At 36.8% G+C, this 24890-nt stretch overlaps 1 protein-coding gene across 1 annotated transcript in view; it reads left to right on the forward strand.

Annotated features, from left to right (window-relative positions):
• Window positions 1-24890, forward strand: part of TPD52 (tumor protein D52) — a 242862-nt gene that overhangs the window by 136960 nt on the left and 81012 nt on the right. Inside the window, exon 2 of the mRNA XM_049854331.1 lies at window positions 13886-14067. Within this exon, the coding sequence (XP_049710288.1) occupies window positions 13886-14067 (182 nt within the window). The remainder of the gene's footprint in view (window positions 1-13885; window positions 14068-24890) is intronic.

The raw sequence follows: 24890 nt of genomic DNA on the forward strand, positions 1-24890 counted from the left end.
GTCTTTTTGTTGTTGAGGTTTTGCAGTATCTTGTAGATTTTAGGGATTAGACCCTGAGTGGATATATCGTAGCCAAAAACTTTTTCCCAGACTGTAGGTTCTCTTTTTACTCTTTTGGTGAAGTCTTTTGATGAGCATACATGTTTATTTTTGGGAGCCCCCAGTTATCTGGTTTCTTTTCTGATGTTTGTGCATTTTTAGTAATATTTTGTATACTGTTTATGCCATGTATTAGGGCTGCTAGGGAACCATTTTCAACTCAGACTTTTTTTTCTAATAGTTATTTTATTTCTAAATAATAGGCTAATACTGCTATTTCCTTTTTTTTTTTTTTAACTTTTTAATATGGCAGTTATCAGATATACACAGTAGTGAGAGTAGTGAAATTAACCCCTATGTACTCATCACTCAGCTCCAACAGTTATCAACATTCCACTAAAAAAAAAATTCCACTAGACTTATTTTATTTATTCAGTCTCTACTAAATTATTCTGGAAAATCTTAAACACGTACAAAATTAGACAAAATAGTATAAGGAACTTCTGAAACTCCTCATTTAGCTTCACCTATTATTAACTCCTGGCTTGTTTCGTTCACACTCTCATTTTCCGTGCATACTCATCCTCCCCCAGTTATTCTGAAGCAAATCTCGGATACCGTATCAACCTTTTTCAATCAGTATTTCAGTTGTACACCTGTGTCTTGAGTTATCCGTTTAAGATATCGTTTATCAACTTTTTGCTGTGATAGGCTAGGATTTGGCACATGTGCATAAAACTTCTGCCTCTTCTTCTCTCAGTCTTTTTATATCAGTATTTTAAATTCCTCCATTTGTTGTCTTGTAACTCTAAGTCATATCCTTATAGCTATAGTTCTTGTTCCATCGATTATAGATTGTATCTGACTCTCCACTTAAAAAATATACTTACGTGAATACTTATAGACAAATATTTGAACATGAGATCCACTCCTTCAGTTTTTCACTCTTTCCACATTCCGTCTCTAGTCATTTGTGATTGTACATTTTTGTCATTAAGGGTGTAATCCTCTACATTTTGTGCAACAATTTAGCCTTTTTTTCTAAACGTTGAACACTGTTTGCATTATGTTGCATTAAAAGTTCATTGCGTATCTAAGTGATTGTATATAGTGCTTATGTATTTTTTTCTTGTATAGTTATTTGTTTGCCCTAGAGTTTGTAATTGTCTTTATTCTTTCCTTACACTGTTTGCTTTGATCAAATCTTTGGTTGTGTTTCAAGCTCATCATCAGGTCCACTTTTTTTCAAGAGACCTTCCGTTAGGACCCCTACTCCCGTCCTTATTAACTGCTCGTATGCTGGTTGTGCAGCTGTCATTTTGACTATTTTCTTTACTATTTATCTCTTGCTGCACAACAAACCACCTCAAAACTTAGTTCTCCACTATACAATTTATTCAATTTTTTTTAAAGAAGAGAAAATTTTTAGTATTACATTTATTTATTTTTGCTAGGGTGATAAATACCTTACTGTGAGATATTGTGTGCTTGGCAGAAGATTGACTGTGCTGTCTATGTTCTTTTAATTATTCCACTTGTTTTCAACCTCTCTTCTCGTTCTGCCCCTTCATTATTTGTGCCATGACAAAGTCCCAAACCTTTATGGGATTCATCAAGATAGATTGGCTTTTTTCGTAGCCTCATTCATTCTGCATATATTTTCAGCTGTAGTTTTCTTCACTCTGAGTCATTAATTACCACTCTTTTACATGCTTTCTGTCCACTGGGAAGTTGTTGTTATCTCTTGTATGCTTTTGGTCTCTACCCTGCTTTCTTCCCTGTTAAGGGGTTATAATTTTTTCATTCATTTTTTTACCATCATTTAATGAAATGTCAGGAGAGAGATAAATTTAAGTATTGACTCTGCCATCTTAAAGGGTTGAACCACTAACCATTTACTTTAAATAAAGTAACATTGTTATAAGCATAACATTTATTGGCTAGTGTTGAGGAAATGAAAGCTATCACAGCACAGTCATTTTAAAATTACTTGTCAGAAAATAAGCATATTGAATTTTTTTCTTGCTAGCCACTATGAGTGGAGCCCTGGTGGCACAGTGGTTAAGAGCTCAGCTGCTAACCAAAAGGTCAACAGTTTGAATCCACCAGCTGCTCCTTGGAAACCCTATGAGGTAGTTCTGCTCAGTCCTGTAGGGTCACTATGAGTTGGAATCAACTTGATAGCAATGGGTTAACCACTATGAAGTAAAGTACACATATCATTGCATTATTTTTTTATTGTTTGCATTAAAAGAAGAAGCTGGGTAGGATGGTATCTTCCATTTTTATTATTACTTTATAAATCCTCTTTGTATTTTGGAGTATTTAAGAATTCCTACTATTTAAAAGTTGGAAGAAAATTTATAGGTGGTGCAACCCTTTTATTTTACAAATGAGAAAACTGAGATCCAGAGAGGTTATATAATTTATTCAAGATTTTTTAGCTATTCAATGGCCTAGTAGGTCAGTGAACTCAGGTTTTCTAAGTATTTCTGTTATTCTGCTGTATTATTATTTTTTTTTTCCTTTTAAGCTTTTTATAATGTTTCTATTTCCCCTCTTCTGAAGGAACTTGTATTTAAGAATCACTGGGGGCACAGTGGTTAAGAGCTTGGATGCTAACCAAAAGGTCAGCGGTTTGAATCCACCATCCATTCCTTGGAAACCCTATAGGGCAGTTCTACGCTGTCTGGTTGTGCCACTATGAGATGGAATCAATCAACAGCAGTGGGTTTGGTTTTTGTGTTTTGGTTCAGTATACTCTACAGTTTTGAACAGGAAATGTGATACTCTTTCATTAATAGAGGCAGTTGGGCTAGTTGATGTCTTATGTTTCTTTTAGTACTAATAGCCTCTGATTCCAAGCTGTCAATTAAATATTCTCAAATAAATGATAATTCTAATATATAAGCGCTTATATGTATTACAGAGCCCTGGTAGTGCAGTGGTTAAGTGCTTGGATGCTAACCAAAAGGTCAGCAGTTCAAGCCTACCGGCACTCCTTAGAAACCCTATGAGGCAGTTCTACTTTGTCCTGTAGGGTCACTATGAGTTGGAATTGACTCCATGGCAACGGGTATGTGTATTAAAATGTTTAAAGTAATATATAGTCATTGTTTTCTAGATTTTCTTCAATATATAGCATGAAGAAGAAAATAGTTCTATACAGAACTTATTGCAGTTAGCATTTGGTGTATTTCTTTTGAAGGATTTATATCTATATATTATCACTCTAATCACATGTGTAAATTTATGTATATGTCAAAATAAATATGTGCATCGTTGTAAACTACCTATCAGATATGCTATGTTCCAAAAAATTTTATGGGTACCACAAATCTAATAAGTGCAAAACTAAACTTACTATCTTACATCTACTCACTGCTCTTCCACCTCATGCATAACTCCCCCTTTTCCTTCACTTTCTTGCTGTACTATTTGGTAAATACCTCTGCATCCCTCCTGCATTTCTAGGACACTGCCTTAGCGTAGGTTTATTATCGTCTCTATCCTAGCTAATTGGAGGAGTTTCTCAATAGTTTACCTTCTTTCTATCTTTTTTTCTGCCTCTAGTCCATCTTGCATACTGCTACCAAAGTTTTCTTTTTAAAACAAAGAATAAGTACTGTTACCTCATTGATGAGAAGCCTCTTTTGACTCCCCACTGTTTACAGGATAATGTCTAGCACTTTTAGTCTTGGATATAAGAGTCTTCACAACCTAAATAAGGGTGGCAAATGTGTTGAGCAACTTTTCTGAATTCCAATCTCTGTTACCAGGTTGTTGCTTTAATTCTGCATTCCCCCTACCATTTCACATCTTTTCATATCAAGGTACAGAACGGAGGCTGGTTCACGGTATTCACTCTAACAGTCAATGGTTATTTGACTAATGCATGAATTAATGTGGCACTGGTCCCAGTACCTCTAATCCCTGAGAAAGTCCTACTCAATCTTTAGGCTTCAAGGGGAGAAAATAGTACAGCAGAATAACAGGAATGTTTAGGAAATCTGAGTTCTCTGACCAGTTCTTAAAGGGAGCAGTCAACTCCAAGTTACCTGCTTTACCTATGACAAATCTTTTTTTTTTTTTCTTTTTTTGGTGTTTTAAGTGAAAGTTTACAGCTCAAGTTAGTTTCTCATATAAAAATTTATACACGCATTGTTATGTGATCCTAGTTGTTCTCCCTATAACGTGACAGCACACTCCTCCTTTTCACCCCAGATTTCCCATGTCTATTCAGCCAGCTCCTTGATCCTTTCTGCCTTCTCATAACCACCTCCATACAGGAGCTGCCCATTTAATCTCATGTATCTATTTGAACTAAGGAGCACACTCTTCACAAGTATCATTTTGTGTCTTATACTCCAGTCTGTTTTTTGTCTGAAGAGGTGGCTTAAGGAATGGTTTCAGTTCTGGGTTAACAGAGGGTCTGGGGGCCATGTCTTCTGGAGTTCCTCCAGTCTCAGTCAGACTATTAAGTCTTGTTTTTTTACTAGAATTTGAGTTCTGCACCCCACTTTTCTCCTACTCCATCAGGGACTCTCTGTTGTGTTCCTTGCCGGGACAGTCATTGGTGGTAAGCCGGGCACTATCTAGTTCTTCTGGTCTCAGGCTGATGTAGTCTCTGGTTTATGTGGCCCTTTCTATCTCTTGGGCTTGTATTTTCCTCGTTTCTTTGGTGGTCTTCATTCTCCTTTGTTCCAGGTGGGTTGGGGCCAATTGATGCATCTCCTATGACAAGTCTTTGAAGGAGCTTTATAGCATCATTTTTCATAAACAGGGTCAGACACTGAGCCCCATGATGTACTCCCAGTGGGTGACAGTGTGCCTACAATCTCTTCAGCCTGCATCAGCATGAGTGAAACTAGCAATGTTGGTTCAGACACTTTACACACTCCCTGTTGTCAACATGGATTGCGGGAGTTGCTACATTTATTTTTAGAAGTTGTTTGACAAGTAAATGAGTTCAGCTTGGCTTGTGCCCTGAGAATTCAGAGATACTTCTAGACTGTGATTTTTGAAGGAGGGCTTTGTCTGATTATTTGATACGCTTCACAAAATTCAACGAGCAATAATGAATGTACAGTTTAAAAACAAATTCAGGGTTAATCCAACTTTTTTTTTCTTTTTTAATTGTACTTGAGATGAAGGTTTACTAATCCAATGGTTTTATGCTTTTAGTGAAATATTTTCACTCACTGAAAACACATTGACTTTCATTGCAAAATGTAAAAGTGAAGGCAAAAATAATGGAACAGAAAGCAGTGGCATCCTGTTTACACTTATTTGAAGGTCTCCTTTAAAAATGATTATTCATGATTTTATAAAGCTTATAATGTGAAAAATATTTCACAACAGATTTACCAAAAACTTGTTAAATAATCTTATTGAATAGTTGAGAAAAATCTTTTTTTCTGAAACCTAGGGGAAATACCACTTACTATCTACAGCACTGGGTATCTACTAATCTTAGCACAAACATCTCTTCATGATTGTAAAAGTGATTGTTATTTTAGGAACAGGCCATAGTGATGGCTGAATTATCTCTAATAAATGTTTAAGTACTGAGTTCTCTATTGGACCTTTCTGTGATCTAAGGCTGTTTTAATTAGACCATAGCTTAAAATGGAAGCCACCTCCTCCCGCCAACAAATAAAGCAGAGAAAGAGGAGGAAACTTGGTCAATATCAACTACAACGAAAAAACAACCCAAACCCGTTGCCGTCGAGTTGATTCTGACTTATAGCAACTCTGTAGGACACAGTGCAACTGCCTCATAGGGTTTCCAAGGAGTGGCTGGTGGATTCAAACTGCAGACCTTTTGGTTAATAGCCAAGCTCTTAACCACTGCGCCACCAGGACTCCTAATATCAACCATAGAAGTGAGGTAATATGAAAGCAGGTCATAGGGAAAAGTGGGAAGGACTATCAGGAGTCATTTGCAGACAGGGAAAAGAGATTAAAGGTGTCCTGTATTTTGTTGTTAGCAAGTGGAATGACCTTGTTCAAGGCCTATGGTCTCTCTTGTTCTTAGCTATCTGTAAAACTAAGGCAGTACCTTATACCATACACAAAAATGAACTCAAAATGGATCAAAGTTGGTTAAATCTAACTTAGAAGGAAACAGATGTAAATCTTTAGGACCTTGGATTTGGCAATGAATTCTTAGATATGACACTAAGAGCAGAGGCAACAAAAGAAAAAGATATATTGGACTTGATCAAAATTAAAAACTTCTGTGCGTGAAAGGCCATTATAAAGAGAGTGAAAAAACACAGAATGGGGGAAAATATTTGGAAATCATGCATTTAATAAAGTATTAATATTCAGAATATATAAAGAACTCCTACAGCTCAACAACAACAACAACAACCCAATTAAAAAAATGAGCAAAGGACTTAAATAGATGTTTCTCCAAAGAACATATACAAATGGTTAACAAGCGGATGAAAAGAAGCTTAAGATCATTAGTCATTAGGAAAATGAAAATCATAACCACGATGAGATACCACTTCACTCCCACTAGGATGGCTGTTATCAAAATAAAATACAAAATAACAAGCATCAGTGAGGATGTGGAGAAATTGTTAGTGAGACTATAAAATGATACAGATGCTGTCAAAGCAGGTGGTTCCTCAAAAAGTTAAACGTAGATTTGCCAGATGTCCCAGCAATTCCACTCTTGGGTACATACCCAAAAGAATTGAAAGCAAAGACTCAAAGAGATACTTGTGTAGAAATGTTCATCGAAGCATTATTTACAGTAGCCAAAAGGTGGAAATAATCCAAGTGTCCATCAACAGATTAATGGATAAACAAAATGTGATATGTCTATGTAATTAAATATTATTCAACCAGAAATGGAATGAAAATCTGATACATGCTACAACATAGATGAACCTTGAAAACATTATGCAAAGTGATATAAGCCAGACACAAAAGGACAGAAAATGTATGATTCCACTTATATGAGGTATCTAGAATAGACAAATTCATAGAAACGGAAAGTAGAATCAAGGCTACCAGGACCTGGCAGGGTAGAGGAAGAGTGGGGAATTATGGTTTTATGGGTACAGAGTTTCCATTTAGGATGATGGAAAAGTTCTGGAAATAGATAGCTGTGATGATTCTCCAGCATTATGAATATACTTGCTACCACTGAATTGTACACTTAAAAATGGTTAAAATGATAAATTTTGTTGTATATATTTTTCTACAATTTTTTTTTAACTAAGGCAATAAAACCATAGACTGTGTAATGTCTTTTCCATCCCGAATATTATATGGATTTGTATCTTTATACATAATGTTTATTATAGTTATTAGTTGTCCTTGAGATGGCTCCAACTAATGGCAACATCATGTACTACAGAACAAAACATTGTCCAGTCCTACACACCATCCTTATGATTGTTGGTATGCTTGAGTCCATTGTTTTGGCCACTGTGTATTTTGAATGCCTTCCAACCCAGGGGGCTCATATCAGACGATATTCTGTTGTGATCTATAGAGTTTTTACAAGTAGATTGCCAGGCATTTCTTCCTAGCCTGCTTTAGTCTTCAGCTCCTCTGAAACCTGTCCACCATGGGTGACCCTGCTGGTATTTGAAATACTGGTGGCATAGCTTCCAGCATCATAGCAACATGCAAGCCACCACAGTAAGATAAACTGACAGATGGGTGGTGTATACAAAGTTTAATACAAGAAATTTTTATGGAGCACCTGCCATATTATAGGCACTGAGTGATTGACAAAAAATAAATTAATCAAGTTAGGAAGAGATAGTTCCTGTTTTCAATGAGCCATGCTTAGCAGTGTTTCCCAGTTTAGGGTGGGAGTCAATTTTGGTCTGACTCACTTAATGTTGCACCTCTTTCACAGCTGTTGTGACAAACAAAAATGCCCTTCCCCACACCCATTTACAAATGGTTTCAAAAGGGGAGTGGATAAGGAAGGTAGCGTCACTTCCAGGTAAGAAACACTGATACAGAACAGTGAACAATAACCATAAATCACATTTTGAAAAAAATGAGTATCTGTTAGGACAGAGAAAAGTTAAGTGGTTATCAGGTTCTTGGGGAAGGGGAGGGAAAGACTGATTACAAAGGGGCAAGAGGAAGCTTTTGGTGGTGACAAAAATGTCTGTGACTTACAGTGGTTGCATGTGTCAGAACTGATAGAAATATATAAAAAAGTGAATTTTTCTACATGTAATTTATACTAAAATCTGACTTTAAAAAAATAAATGTGACGTGTGTTGTCATAAAAGTACAATTTAAAGAAAGTTTTTTGAGGGCATAAATGAAGTTGTAGTAAATTCTTACTGGAATAATGTTAAAAAGAAGTGCTGAATCAGTAGTTGGTATTTCCTCACTTAAACGGCTATCAATGATATTTTCCCAATGTCTAAAAGCATTGGATAATTTATCCATTCCATTTATTTTCCCTGGAGACTTTCCTCCCACAATACTCTAACTTGCTGTACTGCTCTGGATTGATGCTTTTAAGTCTTACTGCACGGCTATGACCTGAGACTCCCCTTTGCGATGGTCCTGAATTAGACCCTTTTTTCTTGGATCTCATGTCTTCCTGTTCATTTTGCTGGACGTCTAGTTGCATTCTAGGAATGAGTAACTTTTTCTGGCTACTGCAGGTCTTAAGTTATCTTTTATGTATCTTCACAGTTGATTGAAGTTTTGTTGGGTTTAGAATTCCAAATTGAAAATAATTTTCCCTAAGAATTTTGAAGGCTTTGGTTGCTTCATTGTTTTCTAGCTTCCATTACTGATGCTGAGAAATCTCGTAACTTTCTGATTCGCTGTCTTTTTGAGTTGTTTTTTTTTTTCCCTAGTGGAAGCTTTAAGGATGTTTTGTTTATCCTCACTATTTTGAAATTTCACAGTGATCGTATGCCCAGATGTGGATCTTTTCTTGTTTTCCCAAGAACTCGATGGCTTCTTTCAATCTATAGAATTTTATCTTTCAGTTCCTGGAAATTTTCTTGTATGATTTCTTTCATAATTTCCTCTTCTGTTCTTTTTCTTATTTTCCGTCTTCTTAGAACTCCAATTAGTCACATATTGGACTTTATTTAGCCCTTAATTTTCCTTATATGCAAGTTTTTCCACCTCTATTTTTATCTGGGCGCATTATACAATTTCATTGAGGTAAAAGCTTACAAACTCCTACCTGGAACCTATAAATTTGGCTGCTGCAGCCTTGGTAGCAAGGAGGGAGAGGGGATCTGAAGGTCCCAACTGAAGGTATCTGAAGGTATAGTTGTTTCCCTCATTTCTGTTTTCAGCCCAAGCCACCTTACCTCCCTCAATGTGAGTTTTGTTAGTCAAGTTTGCTACTGTCTTTCTCGTGAACTCCATCTGTCCCACCTAAAGAAAGTTGATATATTCATCTTTATCCCTCATTTTTGTCACTCTCTCATGTCACTTGCCTTGGCAGGGTAAAGAAAAAAGTCAAAACCTTAGCATCCGTTTTTCAATGGTTGTTAACCATTGTTAGCCTGAATATCGTAATCAGCCTTCTCTCAAAGGAACCTATGGCCCTTTACCAACTGCCCTGGGGGTAAAGGAAAACCCAGACCTTGATGACTTTTGGATAGAGGGTCTAAGCTGACACAGATTCCGGGGAACCCAAAATGCCATCTCAATATTCTTTTTGAAAGGGGGCCTTATGGAAGACTCTGTGTTGTTGTTGTTGTTGTTTAACTCTAGTGAATAAATAAGTCAAGCTTCTAAAGAGATTTGCTTTTTTACTTCATTACCAAATTTTGGTTCAACTTCGTTTAGTTGTAATGCTTAGAGAATGAAGTATCTTATGAATAAACGTTTTTCCCCTGTGTTTTCATTAAATCTTTATAAAATTGATATATTTTCCCTTATTTAAATACTTAAAATTAATAGTTCTGTGTTAGTTTATCGGTTTCATCAGTACAAGATCCATTTTAAAATATTAAGGTTATTCAGGTTTGATGTCTTTAGATTTTACTTAGTATTTTTCTGGATATATGTATATAAATATTATGTATAATAAATAGTTACATTGTACATATAGGTACCATATATGTAGTGTATAGAGAGAGAGAGGATGTGTATGGGGCCCTAGTGGCACAGTAGTTAAGTGTTTGGTGGCTGACCAAAAGGATGGCAGTTCGAATCCACCAGCTGCTCTTTGGAAACCCTGTAAGACAGTTCTACTCTATCCTATAGGGTCACTATGAGCTGGAATCAACTAGAAGGCAACAGGTACAGGTATGGCGTGTGTATGTATATACACAGACATACATATATAAAGATACCAAACTGAGTAATTTGAGCAATTCGCAAATATATAACTCACTTTCCTCTTGAGTAGGAATTTTAGAATCAGGTTATTGTCAAGATTCTCAGTCAAAGTTCCCAGCTTCCTGAATAGAAACTCTAATTTTTGGAGTAATGTAAAGACAAGACTAACCATCTGTATTCTTCTTTTTACTTGTACCCTCCACAGTTATAAGCAGGAAGAGACCCCTGAGTTTATACTTTGTCTCTTCTCTTGAGCAGTGCTCTTCTCAGCTGCTCTGGTGGCAGCTGCTGTGAAGGTTAGTGGTTGCAGCAGAGGATCAGAGCAGCTGCTGTTATGGATTAAATTGTGTCCCCCAAAATGTGTATCAACTTGGCTAAGCCATGATTCCCATTATTGTGTGGTTGTCCACCATGTTGAGATCTGATGTGATTTTCCTGTATATTGTAAATCCTAATCTCTGCCTGTGATTAATGAGGCAAGGTTAGATTATGTTACAGATGATTAGGGTAGGATGCAACACCCTTACTCAGGTCACGGCCCTGATCCAATATAAGGGGCATTTCCCTGGAGTATGGCCTGCATCACGTTTTATCTTATTAGAGATAAGAGGAGAGAGAAGCAAGCAGACAGAAGGGACCTCATGCCACCAAGAAAGAAGCGCTGGGAGTGGACCCAGGGTCCCTGCGCTGAGAAGTTCCTAGACTAGGGGAAGATTGATGATGACGAGGACCTTCCCCCAGAGCCAACAGAGAGAGAAAGTCTTCCCCTGGAGCTGGCATCCTGGATTTGGACTTCCAACCCTCCTACTCTGTGAGAGAATAAATTTGTCTTTGTTAAAGCCATCCACTTGTGATATTTCTGTTATAGCAACCCTAGATAACTAAGATGGCGGCTCCCGTCAAGGGCTCTTGTTGCTGACGTCTTAGTATTACTATCCTTGCACTACCTCTAGAGGGCAATTCATGGCTGTGTCTCTGTTGTGTTTGTAGGATATTTCATCCTTGGCTCTCTGCAAGAAATAGCTATTTTATGAAGGTACTTACATAAGATCCCTTAGTGTTATACTGTGTAGAGTTAGAAAACCAGTGTTATAACTCATGGCATAACACTTCTGGCTACCCTTTCAGCGTTTTTTGGCATCTAGATCTACTATCTTGTCTTTGGTTGAGAATGACCCTTATGTGCTAAGAATTCATTCCCAGTGTGTTTTCACTGAGAGTTCGTTACCATTCCCTCCCTCCAGCATCTAAGGGACTTGGCATCAGCCAAATGATTTGACTCTTATTCTTGAGGCAGAGTTATAGACTTGTGATCCATGGTCCAAATTTGACACCTAGATGAGTTTTACCAGATTTACAAAATGAAAAACTTTTTTTTTCTGACTTAAAAACACTTAAAAATTGGAAATTTTGTATTAATGTATGAACTTCTGGCTTTTATTGGAAAATCAAAAGATGTGACAACTCTGGACTTGAATTGCAATTACAGCTGGAGCTGAGTAGTGTTTGTGCCTTTCAGAGCAGACACATGTTCTACTTACCAAGCTCCCACATGGCCTGGCGTTGTGTTTGTAACCCCTGGAGCGGTTCATGTATTAAAATTAAGTCATAAATACAGTTTTGTAGCTTTTAAATTAAATATGCTATTGAACTCTTAATAATTCTTCTGTAAATAACAAGTGGTAAATTCATTTCAAATATAGGATGTAGGAATCAAATCAAATTAATATTCCTCTGTGATTAGCTCTCACAAATAGAAACTTAGTATTTTCCTTACTTTGAGGCAAAGTGCGCACACACTGCACTACACACAAATGAAAGATGAGTAGAAGGCACAAATTTGTAGTCATGAATTTCTGAAAAAACGTGTATGGAATTTTTGTTTTGTAAGTAAAAAGAAAAGAAATAAATTATACTGCACGTATGTTTAGTCATACTCAAGTAAGTTTAATGTATAAAAGGACTCCTAGAAAGTGAGTGGCACAAAGAGATTAAAGAGGCTACCTTTCCTTTGTAATTTTACTTTAGGAAAAAGAAGACAATTATGACAAGTTAAAGTCATTTAAAAGTACAGACTGTCCCCAACTTACAAACAACTTCCGTTCTTAAGTCTGTCTTCAAATCTAATTTGTACCTAAGTCAGAACAGTTAGGTACAGTTTGTACCTAATGTCAGTTAGTCAATTGTTAGTATAGTGTACCTTTCTGTGCATAAAAAACATTAAAGAAACACTTCCATATACGCTAAAACATCTTTGACATAAAAAATATAGTGTCTTAGTTTTCTAGTGCTGCTGAAACAGAAATACCATAAGTGGATGGCTTTAACAAACAAATTTCTTTTCTCACAGTTTAGGAGTCTAGAAGTCCAAATTAAGGATGCCAGTTCTAGGGTAAGCCTCTCTGTCTCTGTCAGCTCTAGGGGAAGGTCCTTGTCTCATCTGAGCTTCTGCTCCTGAACAATCTTCGTGTGACTTGGCATCTCTCTTCTCCCATCTCTGCTTATTTATCTTACTTGTTTAATCTCTTTTTTATCTCAGAGGAGATTGATTTAAGACACACCATACCCTAACCCTGTTTTATTAACATAACAAAGACAGTCTATTCCCAAATGATATTATAATCACAGGCACAGAGGTTAGGATTTACAACACATGTTTTTGGGGGACACAATTCAATCCACTACATACAGTAATAATAAGAATAATATTTTGATGCGCATTGCAAGGTAGCACCTGTTTGTTTTTACCTCAATTTTTAATATAATATATATAATAGGTTTAACAGGGGTTGATTCGTAACTGTCGGTTGTACATAAGTCAGACATTTGTAAGCCAGGGAATGACTGCCTGTGTTATGTAACAAGACTCATGTTCAGACTGATAATTGTGATGAAGGGCCCTTAATCGTTTTTAACTTAATGATTATTTACATCTGCATTAAAGGAATAGCCCCTTTTGCTAAACCTGATTTAGAAGGCATTTTTGCAGATGGTCAGTAATAGGAGTAAAGTTAGTCCCTTTCTTAGATGCCCTCCTCAAGTGCTCAAACTCTGACTCTCTCCCGGCTTCCCACCCCCCATGCTGGAGGCTTTGTACCCAAATGCTCTCCTTACCCTGCTCAGGACCACAATTCCTGCCATCCCCCACCAAGCACACAGGAGGAAGCTGGAAAGGATACCTAACTTCTTAAAGCATGATTCCACTTAAAAATTTTTTTATTGCTAAAAAGTATGAATTTACAGATTTTCTTTTGCTTTCTCCTTTGAGATTTTATTGTATCATACCTTTGGAGTCACTGGGTGCTGCAAATCATTAAGCACTCAGCTACTAAGAGGTTGGTGGTTTGAATCCATCCAAAGGTGCCTCAGAAGAAAGGCCTGGAAACTTGCTTCTTAAAGATCCTTGCCATTGAAAGCCCTTTGGAGCTTAGTTCTATCTGAAACACATAGAGCCCCCAAGAGTTGGAACTGACTCGATGATGACTGGTTTTAGTATACCTTTACGTTGAATTATAAGCACATGAATATCTCTTTTCATATTTAGGGCTCTCCAAAGAATGTGGAATCCTTTGCATCTATGCTGAGATACTCGCCTCTTACACAGATGGGACCTGCCAAGGGTAAACTGGTCATTGGACAAATCTTTCATATTGTGCAAAACGATCTTTATATAGATTTTGGTGGCAAGTTTCACTGTGTATGCAGAAGACCGGAAGTGGATGGAGAGTAAGTAGAATTGTTCTTAAGTGCTTTAAGAGTGTTCATAAAAGCTGAGATATCTCAAAAGTATTGTACTGGACTTAGGTGATTTTTTAAAAAATTTCATCTTGGTAAAATATATAAAACCAAACCAAACCTACTGCCATCGAGTCAATTCTGACTCATAGCGACCCTGTTATACTATATGTATAAAATTAACCATTTTAACCGTTTTTAAGTGTACAGTTCAGTGACATTATTTACATTCACAATATTGTGCAATCATTTCCATTATCTGTTTCTGAAATGTTCTCATCACCCCAAACAGAAAGTCAGTACCCATTAAGTAATAACTCTCTATTCCTCCTCGCTCCCAGCCCCTGGTAATCACTAATACTTTAGTCTCTATGCATTTGCCTATTCTAGATATTTTACATAAGTGGAATCATCCTTTTGTGTCTGACTTATTTCACTTAGCATAATATTTTTAGGGTTCACCCATGTTGTAGCAACTATTAGAACTTCACTTGGCTTTGTGGTTGAATAATATCCCATTGTATGTATAGACCACATTATGGTTACCATATTTTCACATAAATAACATGTCTTCTACATTTGTTTGCCAACCGCACCCTCCTCCTACAAGGTATTTTCGTAAGTGCCGCTATGCCAATTTTTTCTTATGTTTGCTATAAAAAAATTAGCATAACGTACTTAGAAAAATACCTTGCAGCGGGAGGGCACGATTGGCAAACAAACATAGAAGGACATGTTTTTTTGCATAAAAATACAGTATTTATTCATCTGTTAATGGACACTTGGATAGTTTCTACTTTTTGGCTATTGTGAATAATGCTGCAGAGAACATTGGTGTGCAAGTATCTTTTTGAGTCCCTGCTTTCAGTATTTTGGGGTATATACCCAGGAGTGGAATTGTTGTATTTTATGGCAATTCTATGTTTACCTTTTTGAGAAACCACTGTCCACAGAGGCTGCACCATTTTACATTCCCATCAGCAATGAATGAGGGTTCCAATTTATCCACATCCTTGCTAGCACTTGTTATTTTTCATTTATTTGATATTAGCTATTCTAGTGGGCACTGGGTTCCTGGGTAGTGGGTGTGAAGTGTTATCTTAGTATGGTTTTAATTTGCATTCCTTCTAACGGCTAATGATGTTGAGCGTCTTTTCATTTGCTTGTTGGCCATTTGTATGTCATGGTTGGAGAAATGTCTTTTCAAGTCCTTTGCTCCTTTTTTTATTGGGTTGTCTTTTTGTTGTTGCATTGTAAGAGTTCTTTATATATTCTGGGTACTGTATCCTTAGATATGTGATTTACAAATATTTTCTCCCATTCTGTGGGTTGTTATTTCACATTTTTGATAAGGTCCTTTGAGGCACAGAGTTTTTAATTTTTATAAAGTCTAATTTATCTATTTTTTCTTTTATTGCTCATACTTTTGGTGTCAAATGTAAGAAGGCATGGTCAAATCCAAAGTCATGAAGATTTATCCCTATAATTTATTCTAAGAGTCTTATGATTTTAGTTCCTACTTTTAGGTCATTGATCCCATTTTGAATTTTTGTATATAGTGTGAGGTAGGGGTCCAACTTCATTCTTTTACAGGTGGAAATCCAGTTGTTCCAGCACCATTTGTTAGACTATTCTTTCCCCATTTTCACCCTTGTTGAAAATCAATTGATAATATGTTTTTGATTATAGTTTAAATGAACAGTTTTAAATCTGTGCACCAAGAAGCCCTAGAATTCTGCAGAAATGCTTCAGAAATTGCTTTGGCAGTAGAGGGCTAGTTAGACCTTACTGCCAGAACAGCTCTGTATTTATCTATTTTATATGTTACATTTCAGGGCACATTTTGTTTAACATGTGTGTATAGGTAGGGAGAGAGAATTTCTATTGCAAAATAAATAAATGTTTGAAAAACACTTTTAAAGAGAAAAACTAATTCTAGGAAGAAATTAATAGTAATATTCAGAATATATATATAGTAATGATCTACTTAGAGTGAGTCACTAAATAGAAATATTATAAGTTAACTCAAAGATTTTGGGTTGGGTGAGGCCTAATTCTTACAGTACCAAACTCAAACATTTTAACCATTGTGTTGATTTTCATTCATATCAGCTTAAGATTCTAGCATTAGCTTCTTTGGAATTATCATGTAATTACCTGACTTTCCAAGTTAATCAGCACTCTCTCCTTGTACCACATGGAACATTAAAAGCTAGTAGGTCCTCTACTACACCTGGACACTTTTGCTTCCCCGAGTATATGTTTAGCAAAACCTAGTTGTGTTTGTTCCAAAACCCATTTGCATAATTATTAAGTAATATATTTAAATACTGCATAAGTTATAAATGCAGAAAGGATTTTTGTTCTTATGAGAGCTAATTTTAATATATTGGAAGGACTCTAAAGGACAGATTTAAAAAAAAAATTGCAATTGAATTAGATTGAGCAAGAAAACCATCAAGAGTGAGAAAAAAAATTGTTAAAATCTGGAAGGTATTGTTTCTGTTCTTACTCTGCTTTAAAAGTCACTGACCCTGGAAATCACAGACATTGCAATGTGGGTATTGTTTATGTAAGAAAGCCAGTATAGAGGTCCAGTGAGTGGAACCCTACTCAGAAGGTCTTGGCCCTATATGAGAGAGAATATTTGCTTTAAGTTGGTATCAGTGAAGTATATACTTTTTTATGAGTCCTCAGTTTGACCTTCTTTTCTATGAACCAACCTGTGCCTCCCTGATTAGAAAGGTTTCTACCGTGATTTAAAAGTGAAAAGCACTTTTCCTATCATGTGAACCTGCCAGCCTTTTTTTTTTTTAGATACTTTTTTCCTGTGTCATTAATACGGCATACAGTTTTATAAAATTTGTCCTAAACTAGGTTAAGATTGTTTCCTTTCCTATTCGCATCTGATAACCATAATTTTTTTTCTTTTAACCTACACTGGCACTTTATATGTGTTATGTAATCCTCACAAGAAGTATAGAAAGTAGATGATATTGTCCCTATTTTCCAAATGAAGAAAATCAGTCTCTGAGTGTATATAGCATGCTGCAAAGTCACACAGCTAGTAATTAACACAACAGGGATTCAAACCCAGGGCTGTGTGTATCCAACTCCCGTGAATGTTCTTTTCACTCTATTGTGCTGCTTTCTAAATCTTAGAATGTAGTTACTGAAGTATCAGAAAGACTTTCTAAAATAGTTTCAAATAATGAAGCACCGTCTTACCAGGGACCCTGGAGCCAGTATGGTAGTGAAGGTCTATGGAAGTGTGTTAAACCATGAGAGCCTGTTATAATGTCCTTGGTTATGGAGTCCATGGTGTGCTTGGATGTTGTTACCACCTGTAGCTAATGGCCACACTTTATTTTGGAGTGGATGTACCACCACAAATGTGGTGAGACCTGTAGTCAGAGGAACTGGTTAATGTCCAACAGTGATTAGTACTTTATAATCAACATGCCTTATGCTATTTGGAAATGATATATTTTTTAAAAGTTAATTCTGCAAATAATGGAAATTAGGCTCTTTATACATGTAATAATTTTTAATTCTTTGATTCTTTTTATAAAATGTGTCATTGACTTTCTTTAAACCTTATTAGACCTAAAGTAGTTTAACCTTTTTAAATTTTGTGTGTGTGTGACCCAGGGTCATAATTACAAACATTAATTTCTGTATCATAATACAAATAATAAAATTATTTGCTTCTTGGCAACATAATCCCCCCAGTTCTGTAACTTCTGTGTTTTTATGTTTCACCTTTGAGTATCAGCTCTCCTTTTCTGCTGTTGTTCCATGTCTGCTTCTTACAGCATTCTCAGACCTCTTAATTTTCCTCTTCTAATATTTTGATGACTGGGAAATTGGTCACCAAGTTTGTTGAGCAACTAGTGTTTGAGTAAGGGCCTCACAGTCTCTTTTCTAAGCACATGTATTGCAGTGCACGGACTTCACATGTATTTTTGACAGTTTCTGAACTCCTGCTTAATTCTCATTGTGTTTTGTGGATACTTGATGTCACCAGATAACTAACTTCCTGATAAGTGTACATAACTAGGTGGGGTTTTGACTATGTTGAGTGCCTGTTAATTAATACCCGTGATAGAAATAGTCACATGTCAGAACTGTGTTGTTGGCTCAATCCAAGTGCTGAGTGTGTTGGACATGAGACGTTACCATGGTTCAGACTTTAACACTGCCAGTAGGAACAGTAGCAAAAAAATAAGCTGGGGTTATTGAATCTCAAATACTATTTGAGATGGTGCCAATATGTACAGTGAATTTGTGAGTAAAATTCCTTAAGGATTTTGTTAAGCCTAAAGAATTGCTTTATGACGTTGATTAGATTGGTTGGTTTGAAATGTACCTGTAATACATTTTATCACTCTCAAGAAATAAGCTACTGATCTTATTAATTTTATTTTTAAATAAACTGGACCATGATATAATTTTTCAATGATTCAGCAAGCAGTTAATGAGCAGATACTCTGTGCCACCTCTGTGTTTAATGCTAGAGATGTACAGATTAAAAACAATCCCTGCTTTCAGGGTTGATGCATCAGTCAGGGAGATACAGAAGTAAAACAGTAAATGTAATACCATGTAAGTACTGTTTACTGTATCCTACAGTGATGTAAATGGTTAACTGCTTGACAACTGGCCAAAAGATTGGTGGTTTGAACCCCCCAGAGGTACCTGGGAAGACAGGCCTGGCTTCCGAAAGCTCATAGCTTTGAAAACCCTATGGAGCAGTTCTACTCTGCACACATGGGGTTGCCGTGAATTGGAATCAACCAACAGCAACAGGAATGGAGAAGAGGGGATCAACGATTTCAGCCTACTTGTGTCAGAGAAGGCTTCCCAGAGGAACTAGCAATTTAATGAGTTGTACAGGATGGGTAGGAGATGCCAAGTGGAGAAAATGCGAGTGTTTCCGGGTAAGGGAGCAGCACTTGCAGCGATTTTATGAGAGAGATTCTGGCTCTTCTGAGAGACAGCTGGCTCTTCTGGGAACTCAAGTGGTGTAGTTGGCTTGAGGATAGGAGAAGTGATACAAGACTGGGGGAATGGACAAGAGCCATATTTTCAAGGGACTTCTATACCATGCTAAAAAAATTGGGATTTTATTCTGAGGGTGGTTAGGAGCCATTAAAATATTGTAACAGGTAACATGAGTCAGATTTATGTTTTGGTGAGATCATTCTGGCAGTGGTTTGGATCATATATTGGAGGAGTGAAGCTGGAGTTCAGGACTCCAGTAAGGAAACTGCTGAAAAAAAGTGATGAGAATGTGAATTAAGTCTGAGGCTGGAGAAAGGAGAGGGGAGGTAGAATAGACAGGTCTTGGTGGTAGAATAGACATGGCTTTTGGAGGTGACTGAGTAAATGTGGGTTGTGAGGCAGAGGGAAAAGTTTAGAATGATGTTTGATTTCACACGTGGATGACTAGGTAGATAGTGGGTTGGGCTGTATTAGGGAGGTAAAGAACAGAGATATACTACATTGATTCTTGGCTTGCTTTAAAAATAATTAAAACACTCAGATTTCAATCAGTTTGATTCTTTCATTCCTATTCACAGTTGTAATGCTTCTGGATAGTATCAGTCAAGGAGTGTTCCTATTTTTGCTGAAATATAAAATTCCTGTGGTTAAACCATACTTACCATTTTGGTTAAAGAGCAAAATTTTCCAGATCTTTTCTTTTCATTAAGTTATATTTTAACTTTAGTTTTTCAAAAGTTTTAAAAGTTTCTATAAAGTCCTTCCAATCTAGTTTTACAAGTAAGGTCCATTTATTTATTGATGTTTTAATGAGGATTGCATCTTTAAAGCATTGTTTCTACAGTGGCATCTCTATCACAACAGACATGATTGACAATTCTGAAAAGCCAAGAGTTTCAAAACAAGCATGATTGGCAGCTCTAAGGTAACTAGCACGTGCGCTGAATATTATTTGTACTTTTACTTGACACTAGGTGGAATAAACAAGCTAATTTCCTAGTCTTTGTTTCTATTTCAGGTTGTGTGATATATAAGGTCAAGTACACAGTGAAATGTATATTGAATATTTCAAAAACTGAAGTTTTCAAAATGTATTGGTGGGGGAAAAGAGAAGATAAGAATTTCAATTAAATGTTTTTTTTTTTTTTTTTAATTCCAGAGAACATGATACACAATTTAAAAGCATGCATGTCTTTAAATAGATTGACAATTTAAAATCATTCTTTTAGTTTTTTCTTTAACAGATCTCTGGTCATGTTTTAGGGTACAAGAGCATCTGTTATATTTAACTTTAACAGTAAATCTCAAGGATATGTATAAATTATATAATGTGATCTCCCAAATGTACTAAATTCATGAAACACATGTAATTCAAACTTCAAATACTATTAGAGGGTTTTTTTTTGGATACATGGCATTCCAAAGTTCTACTAAATTGATTTGTTCTATTGAAGTCTATTCTGATTGATGTGAAAAATCGGTTAGCTTTGTGTAGCATATTCACATATGAGCAGCTATGTCAGCCCAGAAATTGTCTACATTTATATTTATGATTTTGCCTTATATTCCTTCCTAGGACTGTAAAGGTCAAAAGTGAATCTGGAAACTACTATGTGGCTGCTTGTTAAGGAATGCAAGCAATTAAGTGCTCCTAGCAAAGCTTTGAAGTTAATTTCCTGATAGGATGAAGAGGAGAAAAAGTCAAGGCTACACTCCTGCAATTGGTTCAGACTGTAGTTATATTGACTTAAGAGTGGGTTTTAGAAAAATTACAAGCTATCTTAATAGAAGGTCTGAGTTCTATTTTAGTTTGTAGAATTTTGTATTAATTTAGATTGCCACTGATAAAAAAAAAAAAAAATTTAGAGACTCTCAGGAACCTAGAATTTTAGTACGCATTTTGTAATAATTTTTAAGAACAGTAATAGTTAACATTTGTTGAGAACTTTCTCTATGCTAGGTACTTTGTTAAGGAGATTTACATGCATTATTTTTTTCTAATTTTTTGCTCTGAGGTAGACACTATTAGACTCCTCATTAAAAAACACTGAAGAAACTAAAACTTGCAGGAATTTTAAGTAACTTACCTGTGATCGACAGTTAGTAAGTAAGCAGACCTGTGGAAGTGTGGCTCTAAGCTCATGTTACCCACCACTTTATACTATTCAGGTACATCTGCTGGTTTTGCATTGTGGGTCTGTGTGTTACTGTGTGTGTGTGGTTGGTGATTTATTAATTTTCTCAGCAAATATTTATTGAATACCTTACTTATAGAGGTACTGAATACAGTTGAGAAGAACCATATGGTATCTTTAGGATGAAAGGTACACAGTACAGTAATAGAGCTCTCGATCAGGGCTTCAGTCATCTGAAGGCTTGGCTGGGGTTGGAGGATTCACTTCCAAGGTGGCTCACTCACCTGCCTGGCAAGTTAGTGCTGGTTGTTGGCCGAAGGCCTCAGTTCCTCATCACATGGACTTCCCCACTGAGCTGCTCGTTATATGGCAGTTAGCTTCCCCCAGAACAAGTGATCTGAGAGAGAGAGAGCAAAGAGAAGTCGTGGTACCTTTTATGACCTGGTCACACATCGTCACAGCTACCATATTCTTTTCCTTAGGAGCTAGTCACTAAGCCCAGCACACACTCAAGCGAAGGGGGATTAGACTCTACCCTTTATAGAGAGAGGTGTCAAAAAATTTGTGTAAATATTTCAAAACCACCACAGTGGCCAAGGGTCCGGTGGCTGTACATTTAGGGAGTAGTGAAATAAATGCTTGCTTTGCTGGACAGGCAAGTATCATAGCAAATTGTAAATTTCAGACTGAGAAGTTATAACAGTAGAGAGAGAAGTGGTATTTTGGGATTGGCATTTTTGGACACTGCTAATAGTAGTGATGGTGCAATGGAGTATACACAGCAAGACCAGTTACGGAACTATTGCAGTAATCCAGGCCAGAGTTGATTAGGGCAGGACCAGATGGGAAAACAAAGCTAGAAAAAATTGTTCAAAGAAAAGAATGATAGGATTTGGTCACTGATGCTTGAGGTTTCTAGTTTAGGTGACTAGAAGTTAGGCTGCAGAATAACAGAGACCTGGGAATTACAACTTCATACAAAGTTTGTGTATCTTCTGCCCTCATCAGGAAAAAAACCAACCAAACACAAAGGCAGCAGCATCAGTGTGGTTTTTTGTATTTGTATCGCATAAAGTGAGAGTGACTAAATTGAAGAAATACTAACAGTGTTCAGGTTCACGCGTCCTATTAGAGCAGAATAGTTGTATTTCTAATGTAAAATGCCAGATGGGAACCTTTTGGAGAAGTGTTATAACCTTGCCAGGTATATTCACTATAACCAGTTGTACTTGAGTCAGTTTCAACTCATGGCAACCCTGTGTGTTGCATTGTAAGAACTGTGTTCCATCGAGTTTTCATGGTTGTGAGTTTTTTCTTTTTCTAGTTGTGCTTCAGGTGAAAGTTTACAGCTCATATTAACTTCTCATACAAAAATGTATATATACATTGTTATGTGACCCTAGTTGCCATCCCTATAATGTGACCGACCGCACATTCCTCCTTTCCACCCTGGATTTCCCACGTCCATTCAACTAGCTCCAATCCCTGCCTTCTCATTTCGCCTCCGGACAGGAGCTGTCAATTTAGTCTCGTGTGTCTACTTGAACTAAGAAGCACAGTCTTCACGAGTATTATCATTTTATGTCTTATATTCCAGTCTGTTGTCTGAAGAGTTGGGTTTCAGTTCTGAGTTAACAGACAGTCCGGAGGCCATGTCTTCTGGAGTTCCTCCAGTCTCAGTCAGACCATTAAGTCTGGTCTTTTTACATGAATTTGAGTTCTGCACCCCACTTGTCTCCTGCTCCATCAGGGACTGTCGTGTTCCCTGTCAGGGTGGTCACTGGTGGTAGCCCAGCACCATCTGGTTCTTCTGGTCTTAGGCTGATGGAGGCTATGGTTTATGTGGCCTCTTTTGTCTCTTGGGCTAATATTTTCCTTGTATCTTTAAAGTTCTCCATTCTCCTTTGTCCAGGTGGGTTCAGACCAATTGATGCATGTTAGATGGCTGCTCGCTAGCTTTTAAGACCCCAGATGCCACTCACTCAAGTGGGATGCAGAGCCTTTTCTTAATAAATTTTATCATGCCAGTTGACCTAGATGTCCACTGAAACCATGGTCCCCAGGCTCCCACCCCTGCTACACTGTCCTTCAAAGTGTTTGGTTGTGTTCAGGAAACTTCTTAGCTTTTGGTTTAGTCCAGTTGTGCTGACTTCCCCTGTATTGTGTGTTGTCCTTCCCTTCACCTAAGATAATTCTTATCTAGTTAGTGAATTTCCCCCTTGCTCCCTCCCCACCCTCGTAATTATCAAAAAATGTTTTCTTTTGTGTTGAAGCCTTTTCTTGAGCTCTTGTAACAGTGGCATACAATATGCGTCCTTTTGTGACTAATTTCGCTCAGCATAATGCCTTCCAGCTACATCCATGTTATGAAATGTTTCTCGGATTCATCGTTGTTCTTTATTGTTGCATAGTATTCCATTGTGTGAAAATATCATAAATTGTTTATCCATTCTTCCATTGATGTGCTCCTAGGTTGTTTCCATCCTTTTGCTTTTGTGAACAGTGCTGCAGTGAACACGGGTGTGAATGTATCTATTCGTGCGAGGGCTCTTATTTCTCGAGGATATATTCCAGGGAGTGGATTGCTGGATTATATGGTACTTCTATTTCTAGCCTTTTAAGGAAGCACCAAATCGATTTCCAAAGTGGTTGTACCATTTTACAGTCCCACCAGCAGTGTATAAATGTTCCAGTCTCTCCACAACCTCTCCAACATTTATTATTTTATGTTTTTTGGGTTACTGGTAGCCTTGTTGGGGTGAGATAGTACCTCATTGTAGTTTTGATTTGTATTTTTCTAAAGGCTAATGATCGTGAGCATTTCCTCATGTATCTGTTAGCTGCCTGTGTGTCTTCTTAGGTGAAGCGCCTGTTCATATCCTTTGCCCATTTTTTAATTATTTTGTCTTTTTGTGGTTGAAGTCTTGCTGTATCTTGTAGATTTTAGAGATTAGACCCTGACTGGATATGACATAGCCAATTTTTTTTTCCTAGTCTGTAGGTTGTCTTTTTATTCTTTTGGTGAAGTCTTTGGGTGAGCTTAAGTGTTTGATTTTTAGGAGCTCCTAGTTATTCTTCTGCAGTGACTCCCAGTTAGGAGCTCCCAGTTTCTTTTCTGCTGTTTGTACATTCTTAGCTAAGTTTTGTATTCTCTTTATGCCAATGCTCCTAGCATTGTCCCTATTTTTTCTTCCATGGTCTTTATCATTTTAGATTTTATATATAGGTCTTTGATCCATTTTGAGTTAGTTTTTGTGCATGGTGTGAGGTATGGGTCTTGTTTCATTTTTTTGCAGATGAATATCCAGTGATGCCAGCACCATTTGTTAAAGAGACTGTCTTTTCCTCATTTAACTGTTTTGGGGCCTTTGTCAAATATCAGCTGCTCATAAGTGGATGAATTTACATCTGGATTCTCAATTCTGTTCCATTGGTCTATGTTTCTGTTGTTGTACTAGCACGAGGCTGTTTTGACTACCATGGTGGTGTAATAGGTTCTAAAATCAGGTAGTGTGATTTTTGTATGGTTATTTTGTATTTTGATAATTTGCTGAAATCTTTTATTACTTCCAGTAGCTTTATTGTGGATTCTTTGGGGTTTTCAGCATATGAGATCATATCATCTGCAAATAGGGATGCTTTTACTTCTTCCTTACCGATTTGGATGCCCTTTAT

Source organism: Elephas maximus, chromosome 15 (genome assembly GCF_024166365.1).
Source record: "Elephas maximus indicus isolate mEleMax1 chromosome 15, mEleMax1 primary haplotype, whole genome shotgun sequence".
NCBI classification, from domain to species: Eukaryota; Metazoa; Chordata; class Mammalia; order Proboscidea; family Elephantidae; genus Elephas; species Elephas maximus.